At 36.4% G+C, this 15,074-nt stretch overlaps 1 protein-coding gene across 1 annotated transcript in view; it reads right to left on the reverse strand.

Moving 5' to 3' along the window:
- Window positions 1-15,074, reverse strand: part of LOC114463009 (semaphorin-3F-like) — a 112,700-nt gene that overhangs the window by 24,138 nt on the left and 73,488 nt on the right. The window contains 4 exon segments of the mRNA XM_028446210.1: window positions 3,687-3,780; window positions 11,392-11,511; window positions 14,256-14,318; window positions 14,507-14,667. Coding sequence (XP_028302011.1) covers window positions 3,687-3,780; window positions 11,392-11,511; window positions 14,256-14,318; window positions 14,507-14,667 — 438 coding nt within the window.

Raw genomic sequence — 15,074 nt, forward strand, 5'->3', positions numbered from 1 at the left:
CTGTCATTTTTAATCACAAATTGCTTATGAGAACTTTCTTCTTTTTTAAACCCTCCCATAACTCCATAATATCTCTCAAATGACATTACAATGTTGATAATGCACAAATCCTGACATCTGAGGTATGAGATCCTACAGTTACTAGATCAGGGGTCACCAACACGGTGCCCGGGGGCCCTCAGTCCTGTTCTAACAGCACCACTAGTCACCACTGACCAAATCTGATTCACCTTCCAGGATTCAAACCTACAAACACAATGTAAATGTTTGTTTTCACTGAAACAACAAGACAAATGTGTTCAAGCATCACAGATAGGATTTGAATATAGACAACGCAGATTTGGTTATGAAATCTTACACACCAAGAATTGTTCAATTGTAAGAACATGTTTCGCTTAGTAAATGAGTCGTTAGTGGCTAATAGAATAAGAACATGATGATTCCCTATGAATGTTACAAAGGTGGTATTTGAAAATGAAACAATGACATTAAGAAAAAGTACGTTTTTTTTTGTTTTTTTTTAAAGTAGATGCAAAGTCTTCCTTCATTATCTTCCCCTATAATTAAAGTGAAACCGGTGAATTGTAGCATTATTACATCGTGTAGAAAGATATAGATAGATAGATAGATATATACAGTAGATAGATAGATAGAGTAGATAGATAGATAGATAGAAAGATATATAGATAGATAGATAGATAGATAGAGATACAGTAGATAGACAGAAGATACATAGTAGATAGATAGATAGATAGATAGATAGATAGATAGATAGATAGATAGATAGATAGATAGATACAGTAGATAGATAGATAGATAGATAGATAGATAGATACAGATAGATAGATAGATAGATAGATAGATAGATAGATACAGTAGATAGATAGATAGATAGATAGATAGATAGATAGATACAGTAGATAGACAGATAGATAGATAGATAGAGTAGATAGATAGATAGATAGATAGATAGATAGATAGATACAGTAGATAGATAGATAGATAGATAGATAGATAGATACAGAGATAGATAGAGATAGATAGATAGATATAGATAGATAGATACAGTAGATAGTAGATAGATAGATAGATACATAGATAGATAGATAGATAGATAGATAGATAGATATAGTAGACAGATATAGATAGATAGATAGATAGATAGATAGATAGATAGTAGATAGATAGATAGATAGATAGCTAGATAGATAGATAGTAGATAGATAGATAGATAGATAGAGAGATAGATAGATAGATAGATAGATAGATAGATAGATAGATATAGTAGACAGATATAGATAGATAGATATGTGCAGCGTGAATGAGTTTGCTTTTTGTGTTTTGTTGTAACTTTAATAAAATACAATTTAATGAACATATTTTATTGTCTTCTCATCAACTCTAACCACTGTGTTTTTTAATCTAAAAAAAGAAGAATCTATTGTAGCTGTCTTGCACAGAAACTTTATAGAAATACAAAATATGTGCATACGCATGTTTTCTGTCAAATGTTTACAGTTTTCTTCCTGTTTCTCAGCAGGTGGGACCCCCCCCCCACCCCCCCACCCCCCCAACCCCCAGGTAAAGAAAGGAGAAAGCAGAGACAGTTTCTACCAGCGTTATGATAAACTTGAGCGTCCCCAGCAGAGCTATAGGGAGATTGATGATGTATCATTAAAACGTACACAGCTGACAGGCTGTGTAATGTAGTGTAAAACCCAGAGCCATTGTTGGTGCTTTTAATCCTGATCAACACTAATAACCGTGTCCTCCGTAGGGTGCTAAATCCATCTTAGATGACAGTGCTGGTGCGTGCACGCTGGTCAGCTGGTGCCGTGCTAATGTGGGAACATTTCCTCTGTGCAGAGGGAGGATCAGCTTTCACTGTGTGACTGTGTGGTCTCATCAACTCTGACTCTGACTGACCTTGGACAGATGGACAGAGGACGCTGCCTTCATCACACACAAACCACACTAAACACTGAGACGTACCAAAAAGTGCAAAAAGTGAAATCTTAAAAAGTAACTCAACCCCAAAACGTTTTTTTTGTCCTGAAACTATTTCAATTTGTTGTGTTTACTGTAGTTGTAACTGCCCTTTATGGGTTGAAACCTGGCAATTACAATAGATTTTTGCCATTGGCTGAGAACTGTGATGTCATTAGACCATCTTGTGCCACAAACAAGCACTTTTAGCCCCGCCCCTTCTATTAAAACTAGGTTGGATAGAGAGAATTGTGAATAGAGAGGTATATTGAGTAATGAGTAGCTAGTTAGCATAGCATAAATTGTTCATTGGAGATTTTATAGCATAGACTGGGCGTGTCTTAACTGCTCCAGGAGCCACGCCCACATTCATGACATGTTTTAAATGTCCCGCCTAGTGGCAGGGTCAGCAGAAACCAATTAAACTTAAAGTGTAAGTTCAAAAAACACTTTTTTCTGCTGAATCCATATATGATCAGGTATGAAGTAATGTCATTTATTGATCGTAGTTCCACTCTTCACATATTAAATAGTATTTAAATGTGTTTTTAGTTGTAAAATGTCAGAGTGACTGCCCTCTATGGGTTGAACGCTGATATTAAAATACAATGTTTCTATTGGCTGAGATTAGATCAGTGACATCACCGTTGGCCCCGCCCCTCATATAATAGCTGGAGGAGGGACTCGGTTTCCTCAGTGAGCATTGATTGACAGCTCCATGCGGAACTGTGCAGCGCTGTGAGGGTGGTTCTGCTGTGATTGGGCGTGTCTTAACTACTCTAGGAGCCACGCCCATAATCAAGGCATTTTATGAATTTTCCCCTTAGTCACAGGTCAAAACTAGGGGCTGACTTACACTTTAATAAGAGGAAATATATTAAATTAAGGAAATATACGCTTATTTGTTTTGCCTGATAAGATATTTCTCATTAAGAAGGTCCTGGGTTCAAACCCTGGGGTGGACACTTGGGTCGTTTATTTATGAAGTTTGCATGTTCTCCCCATGCTGCGTACTACAGCTCCTCCCACAATCCAAAAACATGACTGTCGTGAGTGTGAGTGGTTGTCTGTCTGCGATGGACTGGTGCCCTGTCCAAGGTGTACCCCTGTCTAACGCCCAATGAGAGCTGGAGATAGGCACCAGCAGACCCCCACGACCCTGAAAAAAGGAGCAAGAGGGTCTGAAAATGGATGGATGGATATTGTTACAGTGTAAGAGCATTTAATTAAATCAATATATTTTTTAATATATTTTGACTCATTTTAAAACACGTTGGTAAGCCATAATATCCTCTTCTGTTGGCAGATATAATAGGTAATAAAATACTTCCCCAATTTCACTTATAATAAGCAAAATTATCAGCCAAAAATCACAAACATTTGGATTACTGTACCTAGTTTATTTTTTTAAAAAGATCTTGACGTAAATTATCCTACAAAAAACTGCAGTAACTGGTAAAAAGAAATATATTATCACAAAAAATTAAGTATATATTGCCTTCATTTAGGAATCTTATTAAGATTTGACTGCAAAGCTGTCAAAGTGATGCATATATGATCAGGCACTTATTTTCATGCTCATCTCCACCCATGGAAATAATGCTGAGGATTTAATGATTAGCCTCATTAGGCTAAGCTACTCACTGTGGGAAACGAGCTGAAACTCTAAAAATGAAGGCGATTTATTAGACGATACTCACTGATCAAAGCCGACACACTGTTGAGTTTGGGGTCGTAGGAGCATTTTCCTTTTCCCGACTCCACCTTCCCTGGCTCCAAATGGAAGATTTCCTCCTGAAATGTGAAAGTCAAAGATAAGTTGTGCTGCACAGTGAATCCTGTTGCTGTGATTCCCTTGAGTCAGGAGAAAAAAAAACTGAAAAAAGGGCTGCAGATGTGATGCGTCTGTCTCCCGTGGGACCTACAGGGACTGACAGTGGATGAGGAATTAGAATAATGAGCATGTGTTCATACAGAAAAATGCATGCAGGGGAACGTGTGGGATATCTAATTTATCTATCTGCCGCTGTAGCAGGAAACAATGTGTCCTCGGCTTCTTCTCTAGGAATAATGAGCTGTAAGGTAACTATGTGTCAGCCTCACGGTGCCTACAGGAGTTCCAGGACTAATGTTGACACCTGTAATCCAGGGTAGCAAAAACAAGCCTGAGATGGAGGCTGGATGACGGATGCTCTCTGCTCGTGGCGTCTCAGTGTGAGAGGTGAAAGGTGATTGGAGGGATTTAGCAAATCATGAGACCAGAGAGAATGAAACTGTGGCGTGCAGCGGCGTGTACTGTATCCTATAGACTCACAAACCAGCACAAAAACCTCAATAATTCACTTCTAACCGGGACAGACGTTAAGAAAATCCTATTCTCCATCAACAGCAGTCAGGGAGGAGAATAAACAATGAATGCCTCGTAGATCAAGAAATTAAAGATCATTTTGCTCAAAAATGGTGAAATTTACAACTCAAAAGTTTCAGTTTCATCTCCACCGTAAATACAAGCTCTGTTTCCATTCCCCTTGGGAATGCACAATATGTAAATAGCGCAATAAAACTGGTAATGGAAAGACCTGAATTTCAAAAAACACTCATGAGGAGAAATTTAAGGCATTTCGATATTACAATGTGTAGAAAAAACTCTACAGAGACACTTTTTCTGCAAATGCACGTCACAGAACATGATGTACCGGGTCACATGACCACTTCTCTCAGAGAAAACATGTAAACAAAAGAGGAGACCCAGACATTTCGTAACATTATACTTTCAAATAATTAGTGCCACATTAAATGTGAAACAACAAAGGAATGCAGAGTGTTATAAGAAGGTTCGGGGCGTCCATCTTTCTGCAGTGACGTCTCACGGAATGAGATTTTACGGGAGTTACGAGGCTCCAAAACAACCTTCAATGGAAACACGTTCAAAGCGCAATTACACTTTGTTGACATATAGAAATATTGCTTTTATTCTGCAAAAATCTGTAACGGTCAGTGTCTTATTGAAATTTTCAAAAACATTTGGTGCATTGCATTTTGGGATGTGCAATCTTGTAGACCACATGTGACCCTTTGGAGCATCCAACAGGAGAAAGTAAAAATCATAAATCATTGTGTAAATGAAAATATTTACAGGTGCTCACAGTTTGCTGCCAATATCGCATGATTGCAGTAATTTTTTAGGGTAAATGGATGAAAAAACTCATAATTCTTACAAAATCCTTCAATTTTCCTCAAATTATGATTTTCCTTAATTACAGAGAAATTGTTCACAAAATCTAGGACAATTAAAGTGAAGATCCTGCTGGGTCTGATATCTGTCACTTATTGCTTGAATATTGTCAGTTTCTTACATATTTTGTATTTTATGTATACGTAGAAGTGTAAACAACGGCACAATAATGATATACTCATTTTCCTGCATAAAATCTGTGGCCCACTTGAGATCCGTATTGCTCCGTATTTGGCGCCTGAACTAAAATGTGTTTGAAAACCCCTGTGTTTTTACTTCATTAATCACATTATTGTTGATTTAAAGTTTTTACTGCTGATTTAAAATGTTTTTACTGCCGATTTTAATGTTGTTATTGATTTTAAACTGTTAAATGTTTTAAGTTGCACTTTTTAATCATGTAAAGCACACTGAATTGCCTTGTGACTCTAATGCAAAATACAAATACATTTGCCGTGCCTTTCCTTACTGGGATTTTTTGTATTTGCCCCAAAAACTCTGACAAAGACTTTCTGGTGTTTTCACTGAAAGTTGCAACAAAACAATATTTTAGGGTTTACACTGAAAGATCCAAATCTGGACAAAACTCAATGTCTGGCGGAGTGAGGAGATGATGGATGAGTGACGAACTAGAACAAAAATGGAGTCAGGCCAATCACTATCATACTTCTTTGGAGAAAAACACAAGAAATCACAGTAAGAAGGAAGTAAAAACACTTTAATGAATCCGCTTGCAGGACTCCACATCCCACAATGCAATGCACCAAACTTTTCAGACATCGTCAATAAACCGAGTGTTTACAGTTCAGATTTAAAAAGAACAAACTTACGAGCACCAATTTCAACCTTTTTACATCTTTTTTTGAGCAAATGATCTTCGATAAATTGATTAATCAGGCCTACACTTAGAGCTGGGCAATAAATCAAGATTTAAGATATATCGAGTTTTCTAATTTGGTGATTTAGAAAATTACAATATCAATATATTTTAATTTTTTAGCTAATTTTGTATAGAGATATTTGCTGTAGGAGTCGCTGCTTTTGCTTCTTCTCAGAACAGAATGAAAAGCTCAGTTAGATGGATTTCTGACCCAGACTCTCCTCTAAAAAAGCTACAATATAGAACAAGCCAAAAGTGTCACATATTGTCCAGCTGTTAGTTCATAAATGTACCTGTGTGGCATTTTACACCAACAAATTCAACCCAGAATTGTCTTTCTGGAAAAAATATTGAGATTGATATCGTATATCGCCATTTTGAGGAAAAATATTGAGATGTGAGTTTTGGTCCATATCGCCCAGCCCTACTTACACTGTCCTTATTTGATAAAATTGTTTAAATGAATCCGAACATGACCACACTCATCTTTGTATTTTGTGTAACTTTGAAGCATATCAGCAAATCAGACGTAGTCAGAGATGTTTGCAGTAAAACATTAAGCAAAACTTTCTTCATATATGAAACAACATTTGTGGTTTTCCTGGAGTCTCACTCGACGTCCATCCACAGCCCCCCTTTCAGCTTTCCAAACTACTTGGAAAGCTGAAACAGTGAAGACACGTTTAAAGTATGTGACTCTTATTTCTGCTGCCATAGCTAGTTGGCTACAGATGGCCAGTGTTTGCTCTGGGCCAACAGTGGGAGTGGGTCAGATGCTGACTCGTCTTAAACCGCCTCAGTGGAAGAGGCTGAGATACATTCCTACACAAGGTGGAGGACTGTTGGGGGGGTTGATGAGTGGGAAAGCCAGTAAATGACTCTGACCAAGACAAATGATGTCAGTAGCTTAGTAGATTTAAGGACATGCTAAATCAAGGCCATGCAATGAACAACAGTGCCATGCAAATGATTAATGATTAAAGACAGACATGAATGAACATAGCCCATGGCAGATATGTCAAAAAGATGTTTCACTTTTGGAAGAAAGCATGAAAATATGTACATGGGGGATTATGAGTCCCATGTTTAATGGGATCCATGTTGTAAAGCCAATGGTTCTCACTCGAAATCAAAACATCCAAGATGGCCATCATCCGTTTTGCCAAGTTTGGATATTTTGTCATAATTCAGATATCTACATCAAAGTTTAATCAAACTAATACATGTTGGCAAAATAAACACAATCAGATTAATGCTTATACATGCACCAGCATCACAATGGATATAATTCCTGAGAAATAAATGAAAATAGATATATTAATTATTGTTTTGATGGGGATTTCAATAAAATCGTTCACCCTTGAAATGACATCTTTGTCTTACACAGTTATAGCTGCAAAAAATTTGCAATTGCACCCTTTCTATGTGTAAAGCATTGTGGTGACCATCTTATATCTCACTCTAGATACAACTTACAGTATTTTAAGCTATTTCATCACAATCCTTGTCCTCAAAAACCTACATTTTGCCACAAAGATCATGTTTCTACGTCTAACAGAACCAAAGTTATGGTAAGTTAAAATGCACAATACAGATGGCAGCCATCTTGGATCTTACACTGAGCACAATTTATGGTATTTTAAGATATATTATTGAATTTCTTGACCCAGAAAATCTATAATTCACTACTGAGATTATGCTTCTATGTCAAATAGAACCAAAGTTATGACAAAATGTCCAAATTGGCAATATTGATGACGGCCATCTTGGATTTCTTGATTTTGATTGGGAACCATTGGTTTTCCAGAGTGGATCCCATTAAAAATGGATTCAGCATACTCATGTACAAATTTCCATGCTTTCTTCCAGATGAGAACATCTTAGCCTAGCCTGCTACATATCTGTTAGGCTAAGAAAATGTGTTTTAAGGTTAAAGATGCTTGGACACAAACAGAGGGAGCTTGATGTTTCTGACCGGGAGCCCATGACTCCACATCGCACCTTCAGTCCGAGAGTCTCGTGCACCGTGATGGGATCAGTGGCACGGCTAGCCCTCCCCCTGGCCTGGGCCATCTGCAGATACATGGACGTCTAAAAACAGATAAAACAGCAATACATTCCCAATGGTTACGCTGCTGACGAGGAAGACTCCGCTCACGCTCTTCAGGAATGTTCTGCTGATTGCATTGGCCTGTCCAAACTTCAACACACAATGAGGAACTCCAAACTGCCGAGGTCAATAAAATGCATGTGCACAGGGAAAATATACAGATTCTACAGAGGGTGGGTGCAGCTTTATTTGACCAGATGGTGGAAAAAAGGCAACAATAATAGCTCACTAACCCGTGGTTGAGTCAATAAAGGTGCTACACGCATTAGCCTAAAGGCTGCTGCCAAAGAAAAACTATTAGTTCTTAAAAGGATCCTCCACTATTTTTACAAATGTGGCCTAAAACATTTGAAATGTCCTTATTAGTAGATCTATGCCAAACAAAACACATTATTGTCCACCATATTCATTTTATTAACTGTTTAAAATAGGACTACTTTACAGTTGAAATCACATGACTGATGATGTCACAAGGCCCCACTGCCTGTAAACATCCTTTTCTATTGGAGTGAAACATTCAGCCTGATTTTTAGATCATTTAGCAGCTTTTTAGGTCAAAATGACAACACATGCTGCTTTTAGCTCCTCTAAAAACTCCAGATAAGTTCAATAGGTCGATATGAACTTGTTTTTTTTAATCGAAACAAGATAAAAAATAGTTGTGACTCGAACAAATATGTCATAGTAGACAATGAAGTAGAGAAGATGAGCTGTCCTAAGGGAACTTTACTTCCACTAAAAAAGTGCGGCGCTGACAGGAGTGGGGTCAATTACATTTTCAATTACAATTTCATCTTCAATTATAACTCAATTACAATTATATTTAACATAACTTTTTTCCAATTATAACTATTAGATTACAATCATTTCCCCCTGAAACTCAATTACAATTACGTTCTCAATTACTAAAATTCAATTACACTAATTTACAATTACTGAGCCTTTATTATATAAGCCCATAAATGTTTCTTTCCTCTTGTGTTAGCTTTCTGTTAGCGTCTCTAATGATAACGGGTCAGTTTTGACTCATGTCTTAAATCAGCTGTAAAATACGCTAAAAAATAATATCTATCAACCAATTTATTTTTCAATCGCTGATGGCTGAAGTTAGAGAGTAATCTCAGACTGTTAAAGACACACAAACCCTGAGAACAGAAGTCATTTTGGGTGCGAGTCCTTTAACAGTCCATGATTTACTTGCTAACTTCAGCCACCGAAGCGTGTAGGCGCACTGTTTAAGGGAGAGTAAAGGTCCCTAAGGAGAGCTCTTCTTCTCTGCTTCATTGTCCACTACCAAACCACAGAGTTGGAACTGTTGCCCCCTGTGGTCACATGTTTTTTAGGGGTTACAACTGTTTTTTATTATCTTTCGATAAACAAAAGAGGTTTACGTCAACATCTTTAACTTTTACTGATTATTTAGAGGAACCAGAAGCAGCACAAGTTGGCATTTAGACAGAAAAAGCTGCTGAAAGATCTAAAAATCAGGCTGAATGTTTCACTCCAATAGAAAACAATGGGATGTTTACAGGCAGTGGGGCCGTGTGACATCATCAATCACGTGATTTCAAGATGGAGGAACACAGAATCTAAAATTGTAAAGTAGTCCCATTTTTAAAAGTACATTTTATTGGCATAGATCTTCTAACAAGGACATTTCAAAGGTTTTAGGCCACATTTGATCAAAAATGACCAACACTGTGGAAAATTTTGATAGAAATGAAAAATAAAAAAAAACAACTGTAGTGATTGGAGAATAACAAAGGAAAGGTGCTTGGGGTACGACTTGGACTTGCTCCCTCATTAATGGACTAGAACTGGAACATTCCACTCACACCCCATAATGGGAGCTCCAACCTCCAATTATCCGTCAGTCCCACGTGTTGGATGCTGACGGGTGGCCTTCGTGGATGCATGGAGGACGTGCATGGATAGGCAGGTGACTGGATGGAAGCCCTTCGTTAGCGTAGCAAATGCACTCAGCGTGTTGTTAAAACGTCTACGTGATCTCCAAGGAGAGCTCAAAGAGAAATAAACTTTAATATTTATTGCTCTTTATAAGAGTCCCCTGGACGTGATTAAGGAACAAGTGCGATATTGAAAAGAAGGAGTGAGGTGTTGGAGGGAAGTACGACGGTGAGGCAGAGAGGTCCCATTAAAGACGGAGTCTAAACAGAGTGTGTTTAACAGCTCGCTGGAGACAACAGCTGTGTGAAGGTGACGCTGCCATATGGAGAGGAATGGTTCCGCCATCAGCCCTAATGATGGAGGGCAGTCATCATAAACAGAGCCTGGTGGAAGGTGCATGGACGTAAGAACGTGAGTAGGACAAAGAGGAAGGAAAAGTGAAAGCTCTGGTGTTAAAGCTCATAATCATGGCCTTTTAGTAGCGACCCAATCACCCTCTGGTACGAACAAAAATGTATTGCATTCAGTTGAAAAAACAAAAAAATAATAACTTTTTTCTGAATAATATTTCAGTTTGTTTTTTGGCAATTTTTTCAGTTTTTCGGACAATTTTTTTCCCTGTATTTTTCAGTTTCAGCGTAATATTTTTCTGTTTTACGGAGTATTTTTGCAGACTAATTTTTTTCTTTTTCTGTTTTTCAATATAATTTTTTTCTTTTTTTCAGAGAAAAAAAACAAAAATCATCTGTTTTTCAGTGTAATTTTTTCCTGTTTCTCTGAATATTTTTTTTTTTTTCATTTTTTTGTGGAAATTTAATTTCTTCTGTTTTACAGTGTAATTTTTTTCCTGTTTTTTCGGACAAATATTTTCCTGTTTTGCAGTGTAATTTTCTGTTTTTTTTCTGAATTATTGAGCGAGAACGTCCATCCTTACTTCACGCTTCAACTTTCTACCCATTCCGGGTATTTTCAGCAGTTTTTCTCCTGATTGTATCTTTAATGACCACTTAGCCAACCTGAATGAACTTCAAATACATCATTTTATAACCATAAATCATCCCATATCTGTCCAACTGTTCAGAATTCTATTTGAATGAAAAACAGAGAGAAGCTACTCCATAAAACAGAAGAAAAAAATGTCCAAAAAACATGAAAAAATAGCCAAAAAGACTATTAAACAAACAAAAAATATTCATAAAAAACAGATTTTGTTTTTCAATGCAATACGCTTCCGTAGGCGCGTTCCATGTTTTTTCACACTTTGATTCTGACCTGAGGTTTGCGTCCACGGTTGACGAAGGTACAGACTGGATTGTATGCTCCAGTCCCACAGACGTACAGCTGGGTACGGTTCCAAGGCTCGATTAGACGAATGAAGTTAGCGCACTCCTCCTATAAAAATAAAACATTACAATTACCATGTCATAAATTTACACATTTAGCATTTAATATCTGAGGAAATCCACGAAGAAATGAATCCAGGCTGGTTACTATGTGTGTGTGTGAATTTATATTATATTTTATTATCCCGACGACAAAGAGAAAAGTAACTTTCTATTAACTTTTAGAAATTCCTTCTGTTGTTCATCATCAGAGACACTTTAGTGGAAAACAAAAGCACTCAGAGACACAAACCTCCACCAAACATCTGCTCTTTTCCAGATGTTGTCAGTTATCTGGATCATTGATCCTGATCATCATTCACACTTTAAAGGCTCAGAACAAGTTTATATCTCCATTAATAACCATACAGTAGGTCCATAACGCATAAGCAATGCTAGTTTTTGGGAATGAAATCTTTATCCGATCCAGATGAAACTCAGTGTGGTAATAGAAGAACCAACCCGACACAACTGAGTCTAATTTCGCAAAGATCGGCAGATTACAAACCAAGATATGAATCTTTTAGATTTCACCAATAATGAGAAATTGGGATATAATGGAAACTGTGATAATGTTTGATAAAAATTCAGTAAAAAATCTGTTAAATACTTTGACGTAATCTTTGCTAAATAACAAAGCCAACAAATAAACGCTGGTGAAAATACTCTGTATGACCTCCTTGGTGGAGGCTATAAACAAAGAACACACTCTTTATTTAATGAAATGACTTTATTGTCATTTATTCTATTTTTGTCAAACAGAGAATGACACAAAATTTTTCCCGCTCAGCTCATCTAATAGTATCTGTTTTCCTGCTGATTCAGCAGTTTTAAGCTCATTTTACAATGTTTAACAATTCCAGATTTGACTATTTGGTTAAAATAAAATAAAAAGAATCTGTTCAGCATGCTGTACATGTAAGCATTTAAAATGAAACACGGTTATAAACACAATTTTTATACAGAATATATTGATATTTTTGAATTTATGATTTATTTTAGGATTACTGTTAATACAAAAGCTAATATTGTTTTAAGATTAAAAGTTTACCATTTACTCTGACAACAGTTTGACACCTGAAATGTTCATAATTTAAAATGTTGTGATTACATCATGAAATTCCATCATTCCATCGTCACACTAGTGATTAGAAACGCTTATAAAGACCATTAGGAATGAAAATAACCACATCTCACGTCCTCTACTGAACATATGAATTAACAGGATGGTTCTCAATCTTTATTCAATCAGATTCATTAAGACGTAAGATTAAACTGTAAAGAACTGTTTTAATTATTTATTTCTCTTTTTGGTTAGAAAAGATAAATGTCGTTTATACATACACAAGGCAATTCAATGTGCTTTAGTTTACATGATTAAAAAGTGCAACAGAAAACATTAAATACATTTAAAATCAATTACAATATTTAAAACAATTATAATGTTAGTTATTTTAAGCATTATATCAGTCCCTGCAGGATCTTCACTTCAATTTCCCTAATTTTGGGAAATTGGGGACATTTTGTGAAATAATTTGAGGAAAATTTGCCAGATTTTGAAAAAATTGAGAGTTCTTTCAACAAAAAAATACTGCCGTCAAATTCAAATATTGTGGATTTTAATAGATATCTATAACTGAATTAGTTGATCAGTTAACAAATGTTTCATGTTTTTTCTGACATTTTCACTTTCTCAAGAGGGACAAATTTGATGCTTTAAAGGGCCGGATTTGGCCCCCGGGCCTTGGGTTTGACACCTGTGATTCACTGAAACCATGTGGTTGTAAATGTAATGAAGGACTTTAAATCATCGTAGTTTACGACACATTTTACTAGAGCTTAAAAAGAAAAGAAATGACAAGAAATCACCATATTAGTTTATGAACCTCTGATGAAGACTTTTCCACTGTTTTGTATTAAATACGTTACGTTCATAATACATGATATTTGGAGCACACTGAGCCACTATTCAATAAATCAAAATCACTTACATTATTAGTAATTGTAGCTTTTTAAACAAGTCAAATAGCATTTACAAAAACGTATTCCTGAAAATGATTTATTAAAATAGCTGAGACTTAACTTAAAAGATAAAATGACCTTTCGCTCACTACACACACGGACAACAACAAAAGAGCTTTAGTGTGTCAGTAAACGGTACCAGGTTATAGAACACTTTGTGTGTTGAAATAAAAAAATATGTTTGAATTTAAAGCAATTTAAACATAAATACATAAAGTTTACCTTCTTGAAGTATGAGTGTTTTTATAAATAGGTGTGTATTTACTTGTGTATGTGTGGACAAATGAATGTGTAATATATACTGTATATATATATATATATATATATATAGTGTAAATACAGTATGTATATACTACAAGAAGATTACATGAATAGTTCTAAGGGATAAGATCTAATAAGCCTATTCTTCCTCCAACTCCTTTTCGAGCAGGATTTTTGTACCATTTGTTTTCTCTTTGCCTTGTTTGATTTATTGTAATTTCTTAATTTTTTTATTACTATTATCATTATCATTATTCATTTTTTTTCATCGTGAGATACACTGCTGTTGTGTTCATGTTTGAAATCAAATCAAACTTAATTTCTGGTTCTGGGGAAAAGGGAAGCAGTGTTTTATTTTGAAATGTTTTTTTTTTTTTTTTATTCAAACCAATGGGGAGAATCAAAGCAGGTTTTGGGCTTTTAATAAACAAATGTGTAATAAATGTATTTGATAATGACGTGAACACTTACATTGGCGTCTTTCCCACTAACGAGACACTCCCTCCTCCTTTGCTCAGACACTGGCCAGTGGATCTACAGGAACCAAACACATTCACATCACTGACATTTATTGGATATTTGGGCTGAAAACTTGGATGTGATATTATCCACCCAGACTAATATTAGTCCTGCAGGCATCATTAACACAACCCTGTTTGCTTGATTTAATGAGCACATGTGGAGTGTACACAGGTCAAAGGTCAGCAGTGGAAAAGTCTTACAATATGTGGCTCTCTGTTGATGTCGTGCAGGTCCAGGGACAGGACGTGGTCTTTGCTGCCGATGTACATGCGGTCGTGGTCCTCGTCCATACGAAGGATCCGGTAATCAGACGTGTTGAGGAGGTACGCAAAGTGGTGGGCGGTGCCAGTGGATCTCAGCTCTGTTTGGAGAAAAAGAAACGCATCTGTTACTGAAATACTGTAGTAGTAACTTATTTACACTAAACACAGCTAACGTAGTCCTGCTACACATCATATGGAAAAGTAGCGACACATTCTGAAACTAGGTCTGGGCCAATAATCGATTAATCAATTAACCGTACGGTAAATGAAAATGAACTCCATAAGTTTGCCTGCCTTGGTATATTTTCATATTCATGCTTATTTGGTGGCGCGTCTGTTAGCAACGGATATTAAACAGCAGATAACTCAGTCAGTTCTAATAATTTCTCAGTGAACCTGCAGCGTACACATGTCCAAAGTGTTTTTTATTGATTCCATCAATCATTAGTCAGAGGGTGATTTACTCCTTTCTTACTACAGGGTGAACACAAACACCTCACTACAA

The sequence above is a fragment of the Gouania willdenowi genome, chromosome 5 (genome assembly GCF_900634775.1).
Source record: "Gouania willdenowi chromosome 5, fGouWil2.1, whole genome shotgun sequence".
Lineage (NCBI taxonomy): Eukaryota > Metazoa > Chordata > Actinopteri > Blenniiformes > Gobiesocidae > Gouania > Gouania willdenowi.